Raw genomic sequence first — 27,250 nt, forward strand, 5'->3', positions numbered from 1 at the left:
GTGGCATTGCTGTGTCATGGATTTGTTTGTAGGTGATGCCTTTAAAGGAGAAGTAATTATGGGTGAGGATATAGTTGTTCATGGCAACCAGGAATGAGCTTGTGGTTTTGCAATCTGTCAGGTGTTGGGAGAGGTAATGTTCAATATGGCAAGGCCATGATCATTAGGGATATTAGACAAAGGTAGAGTCTGTCAAGGGTGATGAGGAGGGCACCATGTGATAAATGAACAGGAACTGTGGAGAGTCTGTGGAGGAAATCTTTTGTATAGGAGGGTAGGCTGCTGGCAATAGGCTGAAGGTGTTGGTCTGCAAGAGCAGTGATTCTCTCAATGCTGACATGTAACCAGCCACAGTGGGGTATCCTGGGTGGGTGGGTTTATGGACCTAAGGAAGCATCTAGAAGGCAGGAGTGTGGGGAGTGGTAGGGGTGAGGAGAGAGACTCCAGGGAGAGGTTCTTGAATGAGGCTTAGGATTTGAGGTCAGACTGCAGATCCTGCTGGATTTTTGGAATGGGGTCACTATGAGAGGGTTTGTAGATGGATGAATCTGACAGCTGGCAGAGTCCTTCTGCCAGTTAATCTTTGCAGCTCAAAACAACAGTGGTGGTGCCTTTGCCAGCAGATGGGATTATAAGATTGGGATTAGTTTTTAGGTGTTGAATTGTAGTTCTCTCTTGCGTGTTGAAGAATTTTGGGAATCATGGTGAGGAAAGGTTTGAGACAAGAAATTCTGGAAAGTTAACAGGAGGTGATTTTGGGGCAGTGGTGGTGACTGCAATTAGATGGAGGAGTGAACTGAGTCAGGAGGGTTCAACAGTGGTCTTTTGTAGAGTCTGATTGGTAGGATTGGTAGCAGAAATGTGTTTCCATTGTAGCAATTGAAGAGGGAGAGAAAGGTCTTTAACAATTCCTGCATGATTGAATTTGTGAGTGGGGCAAAAGGTTAGGTCTTTCGAAAGGACTGATACTTCCATAGGACTAAAGCTTCCATAGGAAAGGTACATGGCTGTGTTTCAAGTCTGTTAAAGTCCTGGATTCTATAAGGTGGTAGGAGGGAGTTTTTGAGGGTGGGATAAATTTATTAGGTTTGTGAGGTAGGATTTGTCAGTTATGACCTGATGTGGGGCTGCTATGCAACCCCAGATACCCAGATCCCATATCACACATTGAAACACTTGCCCTTCAGGATCTAAAGCATCATACACAAAGCCCCCTCAAAAAACTCTCCAACATGTTCACCACCTACTGCTTCATTGGACTACCACTATCCACCACAACCTAAAAACATACCCCACATCCCCTAATAGCTGACAAACCCTGCCTCATAGACCTACTACACTTATCCCACTCTCAAAAATTTTCTCCCACCACCACACAGAATGCAGAACCTAAACAGACCCAAAACATGGTCATAAACCTTCCCCTCCAAAAGCCTTTGCAAAATATAAGTATCAGTCCTTTCCTTTTGTCCCATTCACGAATTCTATCAGTCCCTACAGTGGAAACAACTTCTTGCCATCAACCCCACCAATCAGACTCCACAGTAGCCCTACGTTGAACCCAGCCAGACTCAGTTCACCACTCCATCCAATTGTGATCCACCCCCTGTTAATTTTCCAGAATTTCTTAACCTTGAACTGTGCCTCACCATCGTTCTCCAAATCCCTCAACATGTAAGATAGCCTTACATCCACAGAAAGAACCACAATCAGCTACCTAAAAACTGATCCTGACCTTATAATCCTATCTTCTGACAGCGGCTCCAGCTCTGTTGTTTTGAACTACAAGGATTACCTGGCAGAAGGACTCTCCCAGGTGGCAGATTCATCCATCTACAACCCTGCCACTCTGACCCATTTCAAAAACCTGGCAGGATCTCCAGTCTCACCTCAAATCCTTAGATCTATCCCAGAACCTCTCCCTGGAGTCTACCTCTCTCCTCAACCCTACCACTCCCCTCACTCCCACCTTCTACATGGTTGCTAAGGTTCATAAACCCAACCACCCATGATGCCCCATTATGGCTGGATACTGTGCCCCCATTGAGAGAATCTCTGCTCTTGCAGATCAACACCTTCAACCTATTGCCAGCAGCCTACCCTCCTACATAAAAGATAATAATCTGTTCTTACATAGACTCTCCACAGTTCCTATTCCTTTACCACATTGTGTCCTGCTCATCACTACCGAGTCCACCTCCCTTTACACTAACAACCCTAATGTCCATGGCCTTACCACTATTGAACATTATCTTTTGCATCACCTTAACCAACTATACCCTCACTCACAATTACTTCCCCTTTGTAGGCATCACCTACAAACAAATCTGTGACACAGCAAAGGCCACCTGCATGGCACCATCCTACACCAACCTATTCATGGGCCATCTAGAGCAATCCTTTCTAACCACCCAGAATCCCAAGCCACTCACCTGGTTCAGACTCATTGATGACATCTTCATGATCAGGACTGAGGGTTAGGCCACCGTATCCACATTCCTCCACAACCTTAACACCTTCTCCCCCATTCATTTCATCTGGTCTTCCTATATAAACCTTCCAACCATTAGCAATGCATTCACCCTGACAGCTGCTACCCATTCTATACCAAGAAGTGCCTTCCATACAGCCTAGCCACCCATGGCTTTCACATCTGTAGTCCCTCTCAAAATATACAAAGGGTGTCACTGAGGTGTTCACAGACCTTAATTACCATTCCAAGTTTGTACAGAAACAGATCTCCCATGCCTTATCTCTCCAGTAACCTTCCACCTCCACAAGTCCCACAGTCCAATGACGAAGGAGAATTCACTCATGACACAGTACCAATCAGGACTAGAACAACTGAATCACATTCTCTGCCAGAGATTTGACTACTCTCGTCATACCCTGAAATGAGGAATGTCCTACACACTATCCTTCCCACTACTCCCATAGAGGTATTCTGCAACCACTGAACCTACACAATATCCTCGTCCATAAGTACACAACCCCTTCTCCCAATCCCTGCTCCCAACCCTTTGCCTCATGGCTAATATCCCTGTAACAGACCTACATGTAAAACCTGACCCATACATCTTTCTACCACCACCTACTCCTGTCTGGACACAAGCAGTGTCTATTACATCAACAGCAGGGGTACCTCTGAAATCAGTTATGTGGTCTACAAGCTAAGCTGCAACCGCTGTGCTGTGTTATATGTGGGTATGACAACCAATAATCTGTCTGTTCACATGAATGGCCACCTACAAACTGTGACCATGAAACATCTGAACCACTGAGTTGCTGAGCACATTGCCCAACAAAACATTCTTCATTTTAATGACTGCTTCACAGCCTGTGCCATCTGGATCTTTCCTATCAACACCAGCTTTTCTGAATTGCATATGTGAGAACACTTCCTGCTATAAATCCTATGTTCCTGTAACCCTCTTAGCCTCAACCTTTGTTAATCATTGTCCTTCACCCATCTATCTCTTTCCCTGTTCTCACTCCAGCATGACACAGCTCTCTACTCCACCAGTGCACCCACAGGCTTTTCATTTCTCCCCCCCCCCCCCAAAAAAAAAATCCCTCATCCTCCCCTGCCCTCTGTCTAACCTCCTCCTGACTGCACCTAGATGCTCTATCCCCTCTCCACCTCATCCCTGTATGCTCCCATGAGCAGCACTTTTCTGTATCCCCCACATTTCACCTGCTACCTCCCCCCCCCCCTCCACCACTGCCCAAGCCTCCTCCTTACCCCTGCCACCCAAATTGCTTCTACTGTAATGTGTTGCTTCTTGTAGTCTGGCCTAGGCAGCCAGAGACAGTGGTCATGTGTGTGTGAATTGCGTTTCCGTGAGTGCGTTCGTGTATGTTTTCTAATTTGGATGAAGGCCTTTTTGGCCAAAGCTTACTTGCTAGACAGTCTTTTTGTTGTGCCTATCCATGATTCAACATCTCCCCTATGTGATGAGTATCAGTCTATCCTTTACAGAATATTATCATTATTCTATTCTGGATTTCTCATTGAATTCTTACTGTTAGATTTTTGTGTATGCCTGACAGTGAGGCTCACCCACTGTCAGGAATATATAAAAAGCTAACAGTAAGGACTAACTGCAGTAAATTTAATTGTCTTGAATGAATGTGACACATATGCTGATTGAGCACAAAATGAAGGGAATGTATCCGATACATATAATTTTTTGTATACAGGTCTACCAGCTGTAGTTGGTGGTGAGAATCGCTCACTGCCAGGAGCATCATCCTATCTTAAGGTTGCTCATAGTGATAACAAAGGGAGGTACTGTGTCACCAGGAATGCAATTGCTGCTGGAGACTGTATTGTAGCAGAGCATCCCTATGCATCTGTTTTGCTCCCAGAAATGGGAGGAACACATTGCCACCATTGCTTCCAAAGGTGAGGTATAAATATTTAAGAGCCTTTTATTTCATCTTTTACATCAATAGTCATTACACAGACATTTTCAGACTGCTAAATAACTCATTCAGAGCAGTACAAATTTATTGATAGTGCCAAACTCCATCAAACTGATGTAAGATTCTTTATAAAAGGAGAGGGAGTGAAAGTGTGTATGTGTTGTGTGTGTATGAGAAAGAGAGAGAGAGAGAGAGAGAGAGAGAGAGAGAGAGAGAGAGAGAGAGAACCAGTTTGCGACATTTATTTTTCAAGTAAAACAGTGTAAAATTAAATTGTCCACAGACCCTGGAAGAATTCACTAATTTCCAGTGTCATACCATGTTAGAAATTGCCTTTGTCCTTGTTGCTCTTTGATAACAAATTTTCTTTTGTGATTAATTTATATACTTCAAATACTTTGAATTATACTAATATGAAAGTAACTTCTTGTATGCTTCATTTAGTTTTACTTTCATAAAAAAATAAAACTAAATTGTATTTCAATATTTATGAAATATTGTCTAACAGAGAATCACATTTCCTGTTTAAAATAACAAGACTGTCACAGCACATCTGTGGAGTATGCAAATGCAAAAAAATTATCATTTGCATGCAGAATCCTCTGTTTCCAAAAAAGGTGCAGCCAGAAATCCAATTCTTAAGGGCCTAATTCACCCCTGTTCATTGCAAGAATACTTTATAAAGAATCCCCAATATAAAATATTGGATGGATTATAAACAACGGTATGACAACTGACCATTACATACAAATGTGGAGCACCAAATAGTTTTACAAACAAAGTACCAATGGCTGTAGTGCAACTACTGAATTTATATTCATCATCAGAGCACACATGCATACAGGCACTTACACTCCTGCTGCTTGGGCCCCACTGTTTAGGTAGTTGGCTGAGGTGCACTAAACATGAGAATAAGTTACGTAAAAGGCCAAGTTCTGTCTGCATTGTGCTTAGAAATATCTCTCATCTTACTGACCTGCAGACAAGACAGCTAGCATATGAGGGCTGTTCAAAAAGTATCTGACTTTTACTTATAAAATCAGTCTTCATTCAGATACAACTGTTTGGCACTAGTCACCTCCAAAGTAGTCCCCTTCAGCTTGTATGCATCTCTCGTAATGCTGCTGCCAATGCTGGAAGCATAGATGGGAAGCCTCTTTTGCTATGGTGCATAGCTGCTCTGTTGAATTTTGCACAATATCATCAGTGTTCTGAAATATGGTCCCTTTCAGAGTCATTTTTAGTTTAGGAAAAACCAGAAATAATGTGCTACAACGTCAGCAGCACAGGGAGGCTGACAAACCACAGCCATGTTGAGTTTCACCAAAAACCTCTGAATTAATTGAGAATGATGAGTGGGTGCATTATCATGGTGAAGGTGCCAACTGCCTGCTGAACAAAACCCTGGTTGATTTAATTATGGGAAATTGAGAAAGTATCTCCCTAGACAATTATTGGGGAAACAAGAATAAATACCTTTTATTATTATGAACTTCTCTTCCTACATTTAATAATGGAGATTGCACTTCGAACATATATACTTTACATAAAGTGATAATATTATGATGTTTGGGATTATCATTCTGAGATTATAGATATATTTTATTGCTACAAAAAATTATCTCTGGTATGGATATTAAATATTTTTCTTTCTGACTCAAAATAAATTGAAAATTCTTTTAATTCTGAAATATTACTTCGTCAAGCTCAAGCCAAAATAGTGCAACCTTCTGCTGGGGTGGTTTTATTTAAAGATAAATTTTCAACAATGAGAAATAACTACGCTGTGTAAACTGAAAATTGGACTTCGTAAATAACATTAAAATGCAGGTTGTTTAGACTGTAGAGTGCGAGAAATGAAAGAAAACTTATTTTAAGCTACTTCTGGGAATTAAAATACCTCACAAACTTCCACCCACACAAAGCACTGGCCACATTTATGTAAATGGTAAGGAGACAAAAAGGTTCCCGTTTCACAGTGTGAACAAATTTTTAAAGTTCAGCACTGATAATTATTATTTAATGGTAATTCAACTTATATGAAGGGGAAGCAAGCCTCAATACATTGAACTGCATACAGAACCACGAGTGTAGAACAAGAGCTAAGCAACGAGATCAAAAACACAAACAATAAGAAAAAGATAACATTGCATCTTTCCTTTATATAGTAGCTCATGGAATGTAAAGTTTCAATACACTACTTGTGATAAATATTCTTTGTTAAGCATACATCACTGCAATTACTTTTACCAATAATTAGAGGCATCACACCACTGCCCACAAGGCTGGACATTTGCGTCTGCTTCACAAAAGTGACTTAGAACCTCTTGATACTATTCCTTATTGACATTAGTGCCCATGGTGGACCATGCCATTGGAGTTCAAAAAGGTGGTCAGCAGGACTTTCACATTGTTTTGGACCTGCCTTGCTTCTTTATGTCTCGCGGTGATGAATGCTTCCATTGTGATGACTGGAATTTTGTTCCTGTGTTGTATCCATAAAACCAGGACTTATAACCAGTGATCACTGTTTAAGAAAGTCTGGATTACCGTTCTCAGTATCCAGCATGTCCTGTTTGATCTGTGAATGAAGTTGCTTCTGCTCAGTGAAATATGTGCCTAATAGGCACATATTTTGCTGAGGTACTCTGGAGACCCAAATATTCTATTAAAATGAAATGAATGGATCCAATACTAACTTTAACCCTACATCACCAGGGACCTTACAGGATCAACAGCAACCTCATTTGCAAATGCTGAGGGCATACCTGAACATGCCTCTGTGTTCACTGATGAGCAGCCATCTTTGCCATTGTATGTCTCCTTTACGTGTGAGCCACCATTGCTTCATCCCCAAACACCTGTTGAGTTTTGCAGATTGTTTCAACTTTACAATTTCCAAGCTTGAAACAAAATTTAATGCAATAATGTTGTTCCACTTTTCCTGTCATTTCACCCACATCGTAAAATCCGGTAATTACCATTTGCACCTGTTCATTTCTCAATGGCTAACCAGCAACCAGTTGTTTCCATAGGAAATAAATTAGGCACGAGAACTACTTATGCCAACAAACGTAGAGCATGTGTGCACCCTGATACCATTGTTGGTTTCAACAATAAAATATAAGGCAAGATATTTCTTGAAGAACCTTCATACATTCACTCAATACTGCCATATGGATTAACATCCTTGAGAATTGCAGCTTAAAGTCAAAGAAGTATTTTTTCTGCAGAAGCATACAATAAGAATATGGTGTAAAGTTGACAACCAAGTCTCTTCAGGGTCATAGGAATTGTCACACTTACATACCAATACATTTGTGATTAATAAAAAAGAGTGGATTTACAATGAACTATACAATTCACAACCAAACCACTACAAGTAAAAATAATTTATATAAAAAAGAAAATGGTAGAAACATAACATCATGTAAAAATATAGCACTATCACAAGAAAATGAAAAAAGTAACAAATCCTTCAGAAGCACCCAGCATATGTAACAATTTTTACAGAGGTGTTGGAGATAATATAATAAGAATGGCCAAACCAATAAATTTAAAATAATAACTGTACATCAGCACTGTCAAAATAAAGTTGAAAAGCAATAAAAGGACTGAAAAACTCTAACTCAGCAGGCATTGATGTCATTCCTGCAACAATCATAGAGAAGAGTGCTCTAAACCGAGCTGAAATACTTACACATTGTTCAGTTTAAGCAGGAACTTTTCCTGGTTACTGAAAACATCTATAGTAATTCCAATTTATAAAAAAAGATGGGAGAATTATGTAGATAGCTACAGACCCATCACTATTTCCTCTTGCATTTCAAAGACACTTGAAAATGTTATGTATGACAAATTTATGGAATCTGTTAACAAAACAAAATCCTTTGTAATGAACAGCATGGATTCAGAAATAAGAGGTCAATAATATCTGCCTGAGTGAATTAATTGAATACTGAGCTTGATGGACAAGAAACACAAATCAACAGGAGTATTTAATGACCAACTGAAGGCTCTTGACGAGATGGTTCATAAGTTTCTGCTATCAAAGCTTGAAAAGTATGATATTCAAGGTCTGTCCAACAGTTGAATCAATTCCTTTCTGAACAATCATAAACAAGCAGTCAGCATCAAGCACACTAGTTTTAACCTTAAAACTATTTCTGACCACTTACCAGTTTGGACCATCAATAACATAAGGAAAGATTGTTAATCACTGTAAAGATGACACATTGTGTTGCAGACGGGCACAATGAAATTACTACTTCACATTTAGTTTTCAGCAAAAGCCTTCTTCAGAAAAGGAAACACACACACACATTCATTCACACAAGCAAGCACACCTCATGCATATGTGACCACCACCTCTGGCAGTTCAGATTGGAGTTGCACTCCAGTCTGAGCTGCCAGAGATGGCAGGCATGTGTGCATGAGGTGTACTTGTGTCTGTGAATGAGTGTGTGTGTTTCCTTTTCTGAAGAAGGCTTTGGCCGAAAGCCAAATGTGTAACAGTCTTTTCATTGTGCCTCTCTGCAACTCAATGTGTAATCTTATGGTGTGTAACAATCTCTTTTTTTCCTTATACAATCTAATTAAATATGATGTACCCTAAGATCAGTAATGCGACCACTTCTGCTCTTTTTGTATATTAACAATTGAAGCTTAAACACACATGTTCATACAACTTTCATATTTGCAGACAACATCACTACTATATTAGAGTAGGAAAGAAAGGAAGAATTACAGAAATCAGTAAACACTGTCACAAAACACCTGTACAATGGGCAAAAAATGATAAATTTTTAATAAAAATTAAAAATCAATAGCACTAAAATTTCCCAATGCTCCAAACAAGGAGACATACACTGATGTGTACATAGAGTCTACAATGGAATTTTACATTTTGGTGCAAAAGTCTATAACAGGTCGCAGGTACACATCAAGCAGGAAATTGAAAATTAGCAGACATTCAATACCAAATTAAAAGAATATAGTTCTCCCTAATGGTCATCTCATTGTAGTCAGACACAATGCTCCCACAGAATTAACCTCTGCCTTCGTTCACCAACACTTCCAAACTATCATCTGTAACACCTTGCCCTACAATCACAGCACTGCTCACTGCCTTTGCCACCTCCGCTACCACTAGACTCCTTGTTAGTCACTTTGGATGTGACATCCTTGTACACCAACATCACCCATGCCCATGACCTCGCAGCCAAGGAACACTACCTTTCCCAACATCCTCCTGATACCAAGCTCACCATCTCTTTCCTAACCCTTCTAGCCAAACACATCCTGACCCACAATTAATCTACCTTTGAAGGCCAAAATCTATAAACAAAACCATGGTACTGCCATAATTACTCACATGGCACCTTAGTATGCCAGCTTATTTGTGTGCCATCTGGAGGAATCCATCCTATCCAGTCAACACCTTGTGTGTTTCAGATTAATTGATAATATTTTCATGACATGGTTGCATGGCAAGGACAACCGATGCTCTTTCCTCCATAACCTCGACACCTACTCCCAAATCTGCTTCACCTAGTCCTTCTCAACTCAATCAGCCTCCTTTCTACATGCCAATCCTCACCTCTTTGATGTCTCCATAAATACATCTGTTCATATCAAGTGTACCGACTACTAATAGTACTTGCTCTCTGACAGCTGTCACCCATTCCATGTCAAAAAGTCTCTTCCTTACAGATTCACCACCAGTGAATACCACATCTGCAGTGGAAAGCAGGAGTTTTTGGAATATCCCAATAACTTTACCAGAACTTTTATTGACAGAGAAAATCCGACCCAGCTCATCCATAAACAGACCTCCCATGGCATCTCCTCCTCTGACACCAGTAAGTCTGTTAAGCAGCCACTGACCAAAACTCCTCTCATCAAATCAGCATGATCTTGGCCCTCAGAGGCTCAACCACATCCTTCACCAGAATGCAGACCACCTCTTGTCAGAGGGAAACGCTAATCACATAATCTAAAGTAGTGTTCTGCCATCAACCCAATGTACAGAATGTCCAACCCTATTCTTGTCCTGCTCCCAATCCAGCTTCTATAGATCATTCTCTGCTGGTTGGCCTAGGTGCAATACCTGTCCCATACAACCACCCACCACCGCCTATTGCAGTCCAGACTAAAGCCTCCCAATGAAAGGCAGGACTATGTATGAATGCAACCATGTTATATATCAGATACGCTCTGATAACCATACAGTGTTCTATTTGTGCATGACAAGTAATCAACTGCCTACTTCCACAAGTGGCCACCGCCAAGCTGTGGGAAACCATAAACTTGACCATACAGTTGCTGAACACACTGCACACCACAACACGAAGACTTCAACAGTTACTTCACTATGTGAGCCATATGGATATTCCCTTACAGCACAAGTTTTTCTTAACTAGGCAGGTTAGAATTGTCTCCCCAGCATATTCTGCACTCTCACGATCCCCCTTCCCTACATGCTCTAACTCTTTATCTCTTTCTCCCCTCTCCACCTCTACCTCTCTCTTTTTCACTCCTCTCCCTTTCTCTCTTCCTTCCCTGCCACCCTCTTCACATCCAGCATCCTCTCCTTCCCTTCCCACCTCTTTTGTCTTGCTGTGCAGCTACCGAGTCATCAGCTGAAATACATACCTCACTCTATCCCGCTAGCCCCATCTTGCCTAATGTTTCCTTTCATACCCTTTCCTCACCTCCACTAGCCCAGGTAACTACTTTCACTAATCAATAATCAGTCCTACTGAGGGAGTGTGCTTTTGAGTGCCTGTGTGGTTGTGCATGAATGTGTATGTTTTTTCAAGAAAAACAGAAACAGAACTTGAAAGCTAGTGTGAATACTGTTTTCTGTTACATGTTCCCATACTCCACACATTAGTCAGCTATAGATGAGTGATTGTCTTTCCCTTATTTTATGCATTATTCCATCCAGGAATTACCATTATTGATAAACTAATTTTTTGCCTATTTGTATGTTTATATTTGTACGTTTTGTATGTTTATAAAATATATATATGAAAAATATATGATCATACAGGTATGACATGCAGTTGTTTGTTGTCGTGCAGGCTGGAAACAGCAGTGGGCTGCCCTACATGTTCAGGTGTTGCTTTTTGTTCGTCAGAGTGCCGTGATAAGGCTCTTACTACTTATCATCAACATGAATGCCGTTACTTGGGACTCATGTTAGGATCAGGCATGAGTATCCTTTGCATGCTTGCTCTGAGAATAATAACACAAGAACCTGAAGGATTGCACTTTTTTTGCAGACTGAAGCCTCGCTTGACTACAGATGGGAAAGGTAAAACAATGCTAGATTTTTGTTTCTAATTTAATGTGCTATGACAATGACCTGGAATAAAAAATCCCAACATGTAACAATACTGTTATTTGTTAAAAACTTTCATTCTGAATAGTAGTTTGAACTGAAATAAATGTTCTTAAGAGATTATAAAACTATGTACAGGATAAATATAATAGAGGGAAACATTCCACGTGGGAAAAATATATCTAAAAACAAAGATGATGTGACTTACCAAACAAAAGTGCTGTCAGGTCGACACACACACACACACACACACACACACACACACACACACACACACAAAGACATGTCTGCTTGTGTCTGTATATATGTGTGTGTGTGTGTGTGTGTGCGCGCGCGCGAGTGTATACCTGTCCTTTTTTCCCTCTAAGGTAAGTCTTTCCGCTCCCGGGATTGGAATGACTCCTTACCCTCTCCCTTAAAACCCACATCCTTCCGTCTTTCCCTCTCCTTCCCTCTTTCCTGACGAAGCAACCGTTGGTTGCGAAAGCTAGAATTTTGTGTGCATGTTTGTGTTTGTTTGGGTGTCTATCGACCTGACAGCACTTTTGTTTGGTAAGTCACATCATCTTTGTTTTTAGATATGTGTACAGGATAAGTATCACTTACCAAAACAAGGACTCTCACATTTGGTCAGCTACAGAGGGGGCAGTACCTGATGGCAAAAGCAGTAAAATAAACAGCTGCCATGACTCAAGAGACCTGTGAAGCTTGACCAAAATCTATGCATGTTATTGTTGTTGCTGTTGTGGTCTTCAATCTGAAGACTGGTTTGTTGCAGCTCTCCACACTAGACTATCCTATACAAGCCTCATGTGTGAATGACATGTATACATACTCTTTCTCAGTACAGCATGCAAATTATTTCTACACTCCTTAAAAATATCATATTATTTGTGTTTTACCATATACACCATATCCTTCAAATATTACTACCTATTTTAAACTGTCCTTCAGACATAGTGAAGACAAGAAAATTTCCCACCACTCTTCCACCGCCCCCCCCCCCCCCCCGTCCCCCCCGCCCCACTTCCCTCTTTATCCTGTGCTGCTGTCTGCTTTGAACTTCGATTGTTACTGGATTTTCAACATGCTCTCTAAATAGTCCTTTTGCCTCTAAAAATATTCTGCTCTTAGGCTACATGCAGAAACTTCTGATTCTGCAGACTAATGATTTGTGTTATATGTCTGCAGATCTACATTTGCTGTTGCAAGGCACATGGCCGTTTTCTTTCAGAATAAGTATCATACAAGTTTTAAAAACTTTTGCAACTAATTCAGAAACCAAAAATATTTTAAAAGAAGACTCTTTGAAGGGCAAGCATGGGAATATTTTATTAGCTGCAAAAATTTGGATCATAACATTAAAAAGAACATTCAAGGGTACAGAATGCTTCAAAGTAGAGAATTAGTGGCATGCTTGTCTCTGTTATTATTCATAGATTTCTCAGTGGCTTAGTAGCTTAGAGCTGAAAAAAGTATGGAAATGACTGATCTAAGAATGACTTCCTGGTACTGCAGTTGGTGCTAAGTTGTTTATGACTATCAGTCGTACTAGCATCCTTGGAAAAATATAGCCCATGGTTAAACCAATAATGAATTTCTCCATTTGTTGCAGAGTTGTCCCATCTGTACTCAGAACTAGGCTTTTATAATTCTATGCAACTAGTTCTGACGTTTGATTAGCTTTGGTTAGAATTTTTATCTTGAGCTTCAAATCCAAAAGGAGTTTTCTAAATGATCCTATTTGGATTGTGCTTCATTTAAAGTAATAAACAAGGTGATGGTTGCAATGATGAAGCTGGAAAATAATTTTTGGAAACAGAATATGTTCTGAAACAAAAACCATTGTCTATATAACTAATCATAAAACTATACTTGTAAACTCACAACAGAAGCAAGGCAGGTTTGAGAATATTTTTCCATAGAATCATTGGGGATGCCCTCTCCCCTTCCTTTTTCCATATACACATTCACCATGTCAGGTTTCGCTAATAATTGTGATACAAGTTGTATACAGTTCTTGCACTTGGGACCCCTCTCAGATTGGTGCTCCAAGTGGCATCTTTTGTAGCTTGGGCCTTAAACTGACCCTGACGACAAGCCACACAGTTGTAACATACTTTTCTTTTCCAATGTACAGGTTCTAGGTATTTTTATTATTTAGTAACCACGAGGAACATCCAGAAACAACAGATGTTCTGAAATAAAAAATTAACAATATGAAAAAAAAACAAATTTTGTGATATATTTTTTAAAGGAAAATGCTTAAGCTATTTTTCAATAAAATTGTCATTCTAATTAAGGAACATATCATACTGTGGTACAAGTTTTTCAATACTGTCTCCGTAGGAACCTGCCGCCTGTGATTGCAGTCTCTGGTTTATAGCGGCAAGTAGTTTGGCACCAGCATCAAAGCACTGCGTAGTGAGCCACGTATTCATTGCTGGTAAGAAGTGGTAGTCGCTCATCACCAAATCGATGCTGTACAGTGGATGGTCAAATACATCCCTTCTAAAACCCCATAGGAGTTATTGGGTATGATTGGCCACGTGTGGATGTCCATTGTCGTGAAAAACCAAAACTTTTGTGCTAAGTTTTCCCTAACATTTGTTTTGTATCACCCACCTTAACTTTGTCAGTGTTTGACAATACCTCCCTGAGTTAGTTGTTGTGCTATGTTCAAGGAAATCAATGAGAATCACTCCCTTAGAGTCCCAAAACACAGTAGTTATGATCTTCCTTTCTGACAGCATTTGCAAACACTTCCTCAGTTTCTTAGGAGAATTTGTGTGTTCCCATTCCATTTTTCAAATCAGTGCACCATTGCCTCACTCAGCTTTCACTCATTATTCTTCTTTTGTAAGCATTTGAAAGACTGCAATAAATTTCAATTGGTTTCCAGTTCTTTTCCATCAAAAACTTAATCACAGAATGCACCTCACAAGTGGTGGGATTTTCTGTTGCAGTGTATATTTTAACACATCACAGAAAGTAAATTACCAGAGACACAGACCACATGCTACCACCACTGGACTGAGAGTAGGAATGTTATGGCACCAAAATGGCAGCTGTGGCCACACCCACAGCTGCAATAGCCCAAAACAACTGTTACTTCCTGGATGACCCTCAAAATAATTATGCACTAAACATTTGAGGTAGAGAAATGTAAAGTAATTTTAATAATATCATTAAATATATTCCAGGTTCTAATAAAAAGTGTGAACTAGATTCTCACGCTAAAGAGTACTTGCGTGTTTGGAATCTTGAAACACACAAGGAGGAGAGAACTCCACATGACTTCTTTCAGCGTACCTTGATGGCTGTTTTCCTTCTTCGAATTCTGCAAGACAGTGGAAAATTCTTCCCAGCAAAAGAGAAAAATGCAGGAATGAATGAAGGTAAGATTTTCAACCAACAGAAAATCGAAGCTGCAATGTAAAAATATTATGAAAAGGATAGTTGCTTCTCACCATATAGCAGAGATTCTGATTTGCAGATAGGCACAAGAAGAAGACTGTCACAAAATAAGCTTCCCGTGAACAAGGCCTTCATCAAAAATAGACAACACACACACACACACACACACACACACACACACACACACACACACACACACTCTACAAAGGCCTTGTCTGCAACTCAACATTTCTACTCTATAACAAGTAGCAACTATCCTTTTCATAACATTGCAAGGTAAGATTTTTATTAGACTTGCCTTCATGGTTATTTCTCCATATCATAAAACTGAAGACTGGTTTGGTATTTAAAGAAAAAATTATTTCATGGTAATTATACCTGTTAGATGTTTTTCAGTGTATGGATGAACCTGAGTTTACTAAATAAATTCAGTTTTTTGTTATATCAACAATGTGTAATACTGTCTTGGTTACAATAGTGGCACGAAATCAATGACAATTTCCAAAGGTAAGTATAATTGGGGAAAGAAGGAAGCAGAGCAAGAAAAAGATGAGAAATCATTGTAAATGACAAAATTTACCCCAAAACTTGAATGAATACTTCCTGCTTCAAGTATAAGTAATCTCTGCTTAAAAAATGCATATAGGGAAATAATTATGAAAAGCAAAGCATTAAATGCATTATCTCCAGATCATGTTTGTACATTCAGTGTAAGTAGTGTGTGGTCTCTTGGTGAAGTTAACAACATAATATTATAAATAACTTCATCAAAGGGAAATTCAACTGAGAAAACTAATAAATTACAACACATAATTTCTGGACAATTCTTACATTCAGGAGGCAAAATGTGTATTACTGCTGATAGACACAAGTAAAAGTAAAAGTGGTTCACTTCTTAGCTTTTGGAACTAGTAAGTTCTTCTTCAGAAGGTAGGGAGGGATACGATGGGGAAGGTTGGGAAGGTGTTGAAAGTGTTAAAGAGCAGGAAAAAAAGCAAAGTTTGTGTTAGAACTTCTAGTTTAACAAGTATATTTAGGAACGACACTACAACACATATATGTCACAGAGTAAGTTAACATGTGTACACGTTAGCGTTCAGATAAGCACTGAGTCTCAGTCTAGCGGCCGCTGCTCGGCTGGCCGCTTAGGTGGCGCCGCTGCTGCATGGCTGGCAGGCAGACAGCGCCGCACGTAGAGGACGTGCGTAATTGCGCGGCAGCACTTTAAATGATCAGCGAGTCACAACACTTTTCCCCCCTTTGAAATTGTTGCACTGGTCTTGATGGATGTGTCCTGGAGATGGTTGACGTCCATAGGCGTTGTGTGACTCGACGTAAAGTCTCGAGGAGGAGGCTTCCCGTACGGACGGAAGTGTCCCCGATGATAACGGGTCGAGATGACAGGAGACGTAGGGGTCGAATCTGCTGGGGCCCCACGCACCAATCTGCCCATTGCGGCAAGTCCAGTTGATATGACAGGAGACATGGGCGATGCGTCAGCGTCTGTTGGAGGAGGAGGCGAGCAGATGTACTCTGACACTGGTTGGTCCTCCGGTTCCCGCATGGGCACGTCGTCTGGTGGCATCCGTTCTGGTGCTGGCATCGCGATGACGGGTGGAGGGCGGCGTTGTGAGTATGGAGATGTGCCAAGATCCCGAGCATCAGGGAGAGTCAAGGGTGGTGTGGCGGCATTCGGAACAGGTGTTGTTGGCACCCGAGGCCGAAGCTGGTCCGAATGACGCACTGCAACACCTGTGTCCGTCTGGATTTCATACAGGCGTCTGCCATGGTGTCTTAAGATGCGGCCCGGGCTCCATTTTGGCCGCCTGCCATATCCCCGTACCCAGACGAGGTCGTCGGCGGTGAACCGGCCAAGTGACGGCACCCGCGGCCGGGAGGTGGGAGGCCACAGAAGATGAAGTAGAGTGCGGGGCTGTCGGCCATGTAAGAGCTCAGCCGGGCTGTGATCGCCCATGGGGGTGAAACGGTAAGACGCCAGGAACTGGAGAAGCGCCTCATCAGCAGCAGAAGAAGTCAGAAGTTTCCGCATTTGAGCCTTAAATGTGCGGACCAGTCGTTCAGCCTCACCGTTGGATTGTGGATGGAACGGCGGGGCCGTGACATGCGTAACACCGTGACGAGCACAAAAATCCGCAAAGTCAGAAGAGGCAAATTGCGGACCATTATCAGTAACAAGAGTAGAGGGGAGGCCTTCCAAAGAAAAAATGCGGGCGAGAGCACTGGTGGTTGCCACGGTGGTAGGTGACGTGCAACGGACAATGAAAGGAAAGTTAGAGTAGGCGTCAATTACGAGGAGCCAATAAGTACCTAAAAAGGGTCCCGCAAAATCAGCATGAATGCGCTCCCAGGGCTTCTCAGGCGAAGGCCATGGTGACAAAGATGACTTCGGGGCAGCGGCCTGTGACGCACAAGGGCCGCAGGCAGCAACCATGTGTACGATTTCAGAGTCGATGCCAGGCCAGTACACATGACGGCGCGCCAGAGATTTGGTGCGTGACACACCCCAGTGCCCCTGGTGAAGGAGGCGCAAGACCGAAGCACGCAAAGACGCGGGGACCACAACACGCGGCGAAACATTGTCAGTGGAGAGGAGGATAACACCATCCCTAGCCGTGAGGCGGTAGCGCAAAGGGTAGTAGTTCCGCAACGGATCAGAAGTCTTAGCGGACGGGCGATCAGGCCAACCCATCTGAATACAGCGTAAAACCCGGGAGAGGGTAGGGTCAGAACCCGTAGCAGCCGCCAGCCTGTCCCCAGTGATGGGGAACCCGTCCACAACCTGCTGCTCGGCAACATCCAGGTGGAAACACAAAAGTTCGTCCCTATCGAATGCCTGATCAGGGCCCATGGGGAGGCGAGACAAAGCATCAGCATTCGCATGTTGAGCCGTTGGCCGGAAATGAATCTCATAGTTGAAACGGGACAAGTAAAGAGCCCAACGCTGGAGGCGGTGTGCAGCCTTGTCGGGAAGTGACGTTGATGGGTGAAACAAGGAAACAAGTGGTTTATGATCCGTAACAAGATGAAATTTTGTGCCATAGAGAAAAACACCAAACTTATGAAGAGCATAAATGATGGCCAAAGCTTCCTTCTCAATCTGAGAATACTTTTGTTGGGCATCCGTGAGCGTTTTGGAGGCATAAGCAATAGGTTGTTCCGAACCGTCAGAAAAACGGTGCACAAGGACTGCCCCAACCCCGTATTGAGAGGCGTCTGTTGCAAGGACAAGATGTTGGCCAGGTCGATAAGTAGCTAGGCACGGGGCCTGTATCAGCATAGTCTTCAATTTCTGGAAAGCCGCGTCACATGACGCGGACCAGTGAAAAGGCACGTTTTTATGCAACAGGCGATGCAACGGCTGAGCCACCGACGCTGCAGACGGTAAAAACTTGTGATAGTATTCTATTTTCCCCAAGAAGGCCTGCAGTTCCTTAACAGACGTAGGGCGAGGAAGGGCATCGATCGCAGCGACAGTTTGTTGAAGCGGACGAATACCATCCCTAGAGAGTTGAAACCCCAAGTACGTGATAGATGCCTGAAAAAATTGTGATTTCTGAAGGTTACACTTAAGACCTGCAGTCTGTAAGACAGTAAAAAGTGTGTGGAGATTTTGAAGATGTTCGTCAGTGGTGGAGCCCGTGACAACAATGTCGTCCATGTAATTGATACACCCAGGGACAGGGAGCAATAATTGTTCCAAGAATCGCTGAAAGAGAGCAGGGGCGCTAGCAACCCCGAATGGCAGGCGTTGGTATTGATAGAGGCCGAAAGGCGTGTTAAGGACCAGAAACTGCCGGGAAGCAGCGTCGAGAGGAAGTTGATGATAAGCTTCTGACAGGTCAATTTTAGAAAAATACTGCCCTCCAGCGAGTTTAGTGAACAGTTCTTCAGGACGGGGCATAGGGTAAGTGTCGATGAGGCATTGAGCATTTACCGTGGCTTTGAAATCGCCACAGAGACGAATAGCACCATTGGGCTTGGCAACTACAACGACAGGAGAGGACCACTCACTGGAAGTGACAGGAAGCAAGACCCCTGAAGTAGTGAGACGATCCAACTCCTGTTTGACCCGATCACGAAGGGCCACAGGAATGGGCCGAGCCCGAAAAAACTTAGGCCGAGCAGTGGGTTTGAGCGTGATATGAGCTTCAAAGTCGTGTGCACGGCCTAACCCAGGAGAAAAAATGGACGAAAAGGTCGTCGACAAAGAATCCAGTTTAGCATAAGGAATAGCGTCAGAGACAATATTGACAGAGTCATCTATGGAGAACCCAAAAACGCGGAAGGCATCGAAACCAAAAAGATTTTCTGCGTTGCCCTGGTCGACCACAAATATGGGAACAGTGCGAACGACGGATTTGTAAGATACCTCAGCATTAAACTGTCCCAAGAGAGAAATCTTCTGTTTATTGTACGTCCGTAATTGCCGAGTGACAGGGGACAGGAGTGGAGAACCCAGCTGAAGATACGTCTGAGAATTAATTATAGTGGCGGCAGAACCGGTATCCACTTGCATGCGAACATCTCGACCAAGGATTTGGACAGTGAGGAATAACTTCCCGGAAAGGGAAGAAGTGCAATTGACAGACAACACAGAATCAGAATCAGCGTCATGTTCATGGACGTCATTTATGCGGTCGGATTTACAAACGGAAGACACGTGACCTTTCTTTTTGCAATTGTGACACACAGCCCAACGTTGTGGACAATCCTCGCGTGAATGTTTCGTAAAACACCTTGGACATGAAGGAAGTTGCCGGGGATTTTGCTGCAGTTTCTTAGGGGTTTGTTTACGGCTTGGCCGAGGTTGCGCGTGGGAGCACACTGCGGCCACGTCGGCCGGCGGGGACGCGCCGTGCGCGTCGTCAACAGCGCACAGAGGTTGTATTTCCCCGACGTCACCCCACGCTTCTATTTGTGCCCCAGCGGCGCGAGAAATTTCAAAAGACTGCGCAATGGAGAGAACTTCATCTAAAGTCGGATTCGCCAACTGAAGGGCACGTTGCCGAACTTCTTTGTCGGGCGCCGACCGGATAATAGCATCCCGTACCATGGAATCGGCATAGGATTCTTTGTGAACATCAGTAACAAAGTGACACTTTCGACTGAGGCCGTGAAGTTCAGCAGCCCAAGCGCGATAAGATTGATTGGGTTGTTTGTGACAACGATAAAAGGCAACACGAGAGGCTACCACATGCGTTTGCTTTTGAAAATAGACCGACAGAAGGGAACACATTTCAGCAAAGGACAAAGACGCAGGATCCTTCAAAGGGGCCAATTGCGACAACAACCGATACATTTGAGGCGAAATCCAGGAAAGGAACAGAGACTTACATGCTTGTTCGTCCGAGACATAAAATGCCAAGAAGTGCTGTCGAAGACGTTTTTCATAATCCGACCAGTCTTCCGCCGACTCGTCGTAAGGAGGAAAAGGAGGTACAGCCAACGACGAGAACCGGCCCGCATTTGACGCCGCGACGAAATCGCGAATCGCCGCCGTTAGAAGCGTTTGCTGTTCAAGGAGATTTTGCAAGAGTTGCTCGACAGTAGCCATGGAACCCTGTGAGTCAACGGTGAAAAGGAAAAATCCACTACCTCGTCGCCAATTGTTAGAACTTCTAGTTTAACAAGTATATTTAGGAACGACACTACAACACATATATGTCACAGAGTAAGTTAACATGTGTACACGTTAGCGTTCAGATAAGCACTGAGTCTCAGTCTAGCGGCCGCTGCTCGGCTGGCCGCTTAGGTGGCGCCGCTGCTGCATGGCTGGCAGGCAGACAGCGCCGCACGTAGAGGACGTGTGTAATTGCGCGGCGGCACTTTAAATGATCGGTGAGTCACAACAGTTTGTTGTGAGAGTTTTTAAAGGTCAGCAACCAGAATAACAAGCATAATGTGAATTATCTAAGAGTGCATATAAAAACAGTGGAAACTCCAGGTTGGAATATCAAAATGTAGGGAAAGATGGATTGCTACTTACCACAATGACAACGTGGAAGCAGCAATCTGGAGGGGATAGGGAAGGGAAAGAGACAGCACTGTTTAAGTGGGGGAGAGAGGAATGCTGTCTGGCAGATTGTGGAGGGAGTAGACTGCCAACAGGCACAGTGCCAGGAGGTTGTGGAGCAGGAAGGTGGGGCAAACAGGGCAAAAAAGGAGAGGAGTGGGGAAAGATGGGTGGGAGTGTTGGCAGAGAACAGCCGCCGCTAAACTGTGGTCAAGAGCGAAGTAGACAATCCTGTGCCACAACATGCAGTTGAACATAACATGCTTGATTTCAATGGCTGCTTCACTATTCAAGTAATCTGGAGCCTCCCATCCAACAACAGATCTTCTGAACTGCATAGATTGGAGTTACCCTTATGAGACATTCTCTCTTCCTGTAATTATCCCAGCTTCAACCTACAGTAACATACTGTTCCCACACCATCTGTTCCTGTAATAATCCCGGTTTCAGCCTGCCGTAACATACTGTTCCCACACCCTTCACCCAACAGTTTTCACCCCCACTGTCCTATCAGGTTCTCCCCACCCTTGTCTCCCAATCTCTTTGTGTGCTGCCCTCTGCTACTGCACTCATTCATCTTTTTCCGCTCCTCTTCTTTTTTGCACTGTTTGTCCCACCTCCCTGCTCCACAACCTCCTGACGCTGTGCCTGTTGGCAGTCTAGTCCCTCCACACTCCACCAAACAGTGCCCCTCTCTCCCTCCACTTAAAAAGTGCTATCTCTTTCCCTTCCCTCCTCCTCCAGACTGTTGTTTCCATTCCATGTGACAGTTGCATTCTGGTCTGAGCTGCCGGAGTTGGCAGTTGTGTCTGCATGAGTTGTGCTTGCTTGTGTGAATGAATGTAGTATGTTTCTCTTTCTTTTTCTTTTCCCAATGAAGACTGTGGCCAGAAGAATATGTGTAAGTGTCTTTTACTTGTGCCTGTCTACAACTTAATGTGTCATCTTTATGGTAAGTAGCAATCTATCTTTTTTTACATTGTTGTTAGTGTATATGAAATTTGTGTGTGGTCTACATTGTAGGAAGTTGGCAATGCAACAATTTATGTAGCTCTAATCTGTGCATGTATCTTAAAAAGTTCACAATAAAGTAATTACATAAAAGTAATACACAACAGGTTATGGGTGTAAACCTCTAAAGAAAGAAATAAAAAAGGTAAAAAATAGAAGACGTGAATAATGAAAGGGGGGTGGGATAGTAATAATATTAATAATAATAATAAGTCACACTAAAATGTCACAAGAAAATAAAGAACTTTGTGATAAACAAGTATCTAAAAAAGCAGTACTTTTAGCAAGTGGGGTGTAGAAATTAGAAGATTGTTTAACCACAAGATCTGTGTGATACCATGGATGGAAATGAATCACTTGAAAAATGTGAAATAGTAGTAACAAAGAAGAAATGGCAGCAATGGGACAGCAGATTGAAACATTATGAGAACAAGAGATAAAATGGTAAAGCCACGTGTATTGTGTTGTGAAACTTTCAAGTCTGTGTACAATAAACTTAAAGCAACATACAAAAGAAATGCTTCTCAAAGAACTCAACAGTTGCTTCAAGAACTTAATAGTTTCAAATGTGATAAAACTAATGACATGGCAAGTAATCTAAGGGCACTGCAGAATATAGCTCTTTAACTGAACTACCAACAGTCAGAAAAGATGTCAGATAGTATGTTCATACCCAAGTTTCTGTCTATTTTGCCAGATGAATTTAAACAGTTTTCCTCACTATGCGATTCATCACCCAGTAGTGAGAAGATTGTGGGAAATTTATTTCCAAGGCTCATAACAGAAGAGGAATGATGAAGAGAGTATCATCTTTAATATTCTTTTTAACAGGAAGGATCTAATATGTAGCAATTGTGGGGACATGGAAATTTTTCAAGGGAGTGCAAGAAGCCTAAGAAGAAAGAACACTGTTCTATATGAAAGAAAAATAATAACAGAGAACAAAAGTGCTACTTTAAAAGTAAAAATAAAGTTCAGGAACAAAAACTAAGACCTTCAACTCCTGTCCTCACCACAAAAGGACAAACCATAAAAAAATACTGTTGTTCCATGAACAAAGAAACACAAAATCATGGGTGTCTGAAAAATTTACCCAAGAGGGTACAAACTTCTAAAATTGCTCTTCCGATATAACTAATTTGTGCCCAGAGAACTTAATTTGAGGGGAAGAACACAAGATATATTGAATTTCAAAATTTAATACTCATCCATTCATTCAGTATTTCTTTGTTCACAATTTTTGCCCTCTTCCAGAGCAGACAATGGTACTCTGACAAATGCATTTGGCTCCACATATGAAGTATAATATATGAACACACCTACAGTGTTGGATGGTTGTGTTCTTCAGAATCTACTGCAATCGTTCTGGCATGTAAACCTGAGTATATTCTCAGCGAGCCTAGATGGATTGTTTTAGCCTTCAGACAGAAGGTAAGCCACTTTTGTCATTAAGTTGTGCAGCAGTGAAAAGGGTCCCCTTTTGGTAACTGGAGACAAATGTTGGACAAGTATTCTGCAGCCATGTTTACTTCACGCCTGGTGTTGAAACTGCCCCTTTCTGGATCGTGATAAGGTCTGCACAAGGAAATGGCAGAGGGAAGGTTGGGGACTCTATTTCAGCTGTGTAATGGTTCACATCTGCCATGACTGGAAAACAGTATCAAAACTGCCACTGCAACAAGGGAACAGTATAATTTACCATGGCAGATTGATAATCAAATAATGGGAAGTTATGTTGTGCTTGGTAAGGCTAACATGCTTCCCATTTCACTAAGCAATACTAAATTTAACATTAATAGCACTGCAGACAACCAGTTTTAGGAACTGATCAAAAGACAGTATGAATCAGCAGTCGCAGAACCAACTCCTACAGCAGTATCTCCACCAAAAGCAGTAAAAACGTCAAGAACAGTTACAGTAACAACACATGCAGTAACAGCTCCATCAACAGCAGAGCCAGCTCTAATACCAGCAGCAAAATCTCAACAGCAAGAGCAACAGCAGAACCACCCATAACAGCAGCAGAACCAACTCCAACATTAGCAGAACCATCACTGTCAACTAAAAAAACTTCAGACAGCAGACGGAAGTCTGTACCTCCATCCCATCTAAAATATTTTTAGTGGAAAGCAGAAGGAGGAGGAAGCCCGCAAGATAAACAGAGATATGACTTTATTTAAGTCGGAAAATCAGAGGAATTTACAACACAGTATTTACAACTTTAAAATAATCCAACATAATGTACAGTGCCAGAGCAATAAATGTGAACAATTAGATGTGTTTGTAAATGAAACTGTGCCAGATTACTTGCTATTAGTGAATACTGGTTATCTGATGCCAAATTAGAACTTTTTAAACCTTTATACAAGATACTAGCTAATAAGTTTTGCAGATCTTCCACCAGAGGTGGGGGTGCATCAATGTATGTAAAAAGCAAATTTGATTTTAATTCTGTGAATGTAAGTAAATATTCATTAGAAGGGACAGCTGAATTATGTGCAGCATGTGTAAAAATACCAAGTGATGATATTTATGTTATATGTTTGTATGGACCCCCAAGTGGAAACTTTGAAGTTTTTTTACAAAGTTTTGTGACATGATAGATAATGTTTTTATATCACACCTGAATAAGTTAGTAATTATTGGAAATTTCAACATAAATGTATTAGCAGATAAGTTACACACTAGAATATTCAAGTACCTCAGCTCGAATATAATGTAGGATACCTGATAAACACTGCAACTAGGGAGACTGAAACATGCCAGTCTGCAATCAATAACATAATCACTGGTATTCATCTTCATGATCCTACATCTTATGTTGTTATAAGTGCTTTGTCAGGCCATCATGCAGTAGAACTAGATGTTGTTGTTGTTGTTGTGGTCTTCAGTCCTGAGACTGGTTTGATGCAGCTCTCCATGCTACTCTATCCTGTGCAAGCTTCTTCATCTCCCAGTACCTACTGCAACCTACATCCTTCTGAATCTGCTTAGTGTATTGATCTCTTGGTCTCCCTCTATGATTTTGACCCTCCACGCTGCCCTCCAATGCTAAATTTGTGATCCCTTGATGCCTCAAAACATGTCCTACCAACCGATCCCTTCTTCTAGTCAAGTTGTGCCACAAACTTCTCTTCTCCCCAATCCTATTCAATACCTCCTCATTAGTTACGTGATCTACCCACCTTATCTTCAGCATTCTTCTGTAGCACCACATTTCGAAAGCTTCTACTCTCTTCTTGTCCAAACTGGTTATCGTCCATGTTTCACTTCCATACATGGCTACACTCCATACAAATACTTTCAGAAACGACTTCCTGACACTTAAATCTATACTCGATGTTAACAAATTTCTCTTCTTCAGAAACGATTTCCTTGCCATTGCCAGTCTACATTTTATATCCTCTCTACTTCGACCATCATCAGTTATTTTACTCCCTAAATAGCAAAACTCCTTTACTACTTTAAGTGTCTCATTTCCTAATCTAATTCCCTCAGCATCACCCCACTTAATTCGACCACATTCCATTATCTTTGTTTTGCTTTTGTTGATGTTCATCTTATATCCTCCTTTCAAGACACAGTCCATTCCGTTCAACTGCTCTTCCAAGTCCTTTGCTGTCTCTGACAGAATTACAATGTCATCGGCGAACCTCAAAGTTTTTACTTCTTCTCCATGAATTTTAATACCTACTCCGAATTTTTCTTTTGTTTCCTTTACTGCTTGCTCAATATACAGATTGAATAACATCGGGGAGAGACTACAACCCTGTCTCACTCCTTTCCCAACCACTGCTTCCCTTTCATGCCCTTCGACTCTTATAACTGCCATCTGGTTTCTGTACAAATTGTAAATAGACTTTCGCTCCCTGTATTTTACTCCTGCCACCTTCAGAATTTGAAAGAGCGTATTCCAGTTAACGTTGTCAAAAGCTTTCTCTAAGTCTACAAATGCTAGAAATGTAGGTTTGCCTTTTCTTAATCTTTCTTCTAAGATAAGTCTAGGGTCAGTATTGCCTCACGTGTTCCAACATTTCTACGGAATCCAAACTGATCTTCCCCGAGGTCCGCTTCTACCAGTTTTTCCATTCGTCTGTAAAGAATTCGCGTTAGTATTTTGCAGCTGTGACTTATTAAACTGATAGTTCGGTAATTCTCACATCTGTCAACACCTGCTTTCTTTGGTATTGGAATTATTATATTCTTCTTGAAGTCTGTGGGTATTTCGCCTGTCTCATACATCTTGCTCACCAGATGGTAGAGTTTTGTCATGACTGGCTCTCCCAAGGCCATCAGTAGTTCTAATGGAATGTTGTCTACTCCTGGGGCCTTGTTTCGACTCAGGTCTTTCAGTGCTCTGTCAAACTCTTCACGCAGTATCGTATCTCCCATTTCGTCTTCATCTACATCCTCTTCCATTTCCATAATATTGTCCTCAAGTACATCGCCCTTGTATAAACCCTCTATATACTCCTTCCACCTTTCTGCCTTCCCTTCTTTGCTTAGAACTGGGTTGCCATCTGAGCTCTTGATGTTTGTAGAAGTGGTTCTCTTTTCTCCAAGGAATTTCTTTAATTTTCCTGTAGGCAGTATCTATCTTACCCCTAGTGAGACAAGCCTCTACATCCTTACATTTGTCCTCTAGCCATCCCTGCTTAGCCATTTTGCACTTCCTGTCAATCTAATTTTTGAGACGTTTGTATTCCTTTTTGCCTGCTTCATTTACTTCATTTTTATATTTTCTCCTTTCATCAGTTAAATTCAATATTTCCTCTGTAACCCAAGGATTTCTATTAGCCCTTGTCTCTTTACCTACTTGATCCTCTGCTCCCTTCACTACTTCATCCCTCAAAGCTACCCATTCTTCTTCTACTGTATTTCTTTCCCCCATTCCTGTCAATTGTTCCCTTATGCTCTCCCTGAAACTCTGTACAACCTCTGGTTTAGTCAGTTTATCCAGGTCCCATCTCCTTAAATTCCCACCTTTTTGCAGTTTCTTCAGTTTCAATCTGCAGTTC

The 27,250-nt window shown here is 41.9% G+C and overlaps 1 protein-coding gene across 2 annotated transcripts in view; it reads left to right on the forward strand.

Annotated features, from left to right (window-relative positions):
- Positions 1-27,250, forward strand: part of LOC126198904 (SET and MYND domain-containing protein 4-like) — a 146,300-nt gene that overhangs the window by 85,371 nt on the left and 33,679 nt on the right. For both annotated transcript variants that reach the window (XM_049935530.1, XM_049935531.1), the window contains exons 6-8: positions 4,201-4,405; positions 11,511-11,743; positions 14,974-15,168. In XM_049935530.1, coding sequence (XP_049791487.1) covers positions 4,201-4,405; positions 11,511-11,743; positions 14,974-15,168 — 633 coding nt within the window. The remainder of the gene's footprint in view (positions 1-4,200; positions 4,406-11,510; positions 11,744-14,973; positions 15,169-27,250) is intronic.

Source organism: Schistocerca nitens, chromosome 8, assembly GCF_023898315.1.
Source record: "Schistocerca nitens isolate TAMUIC-IGC-003100 chromosome 8, iqSchNite1.1, whole genome shotgun sequence".
Lineage (NCBI taxonomy): Eukaryota > Metazoa > Arthropoda > Insecta > Orthoptera > Acrididae > Schistocerca > Schistocerca nitens.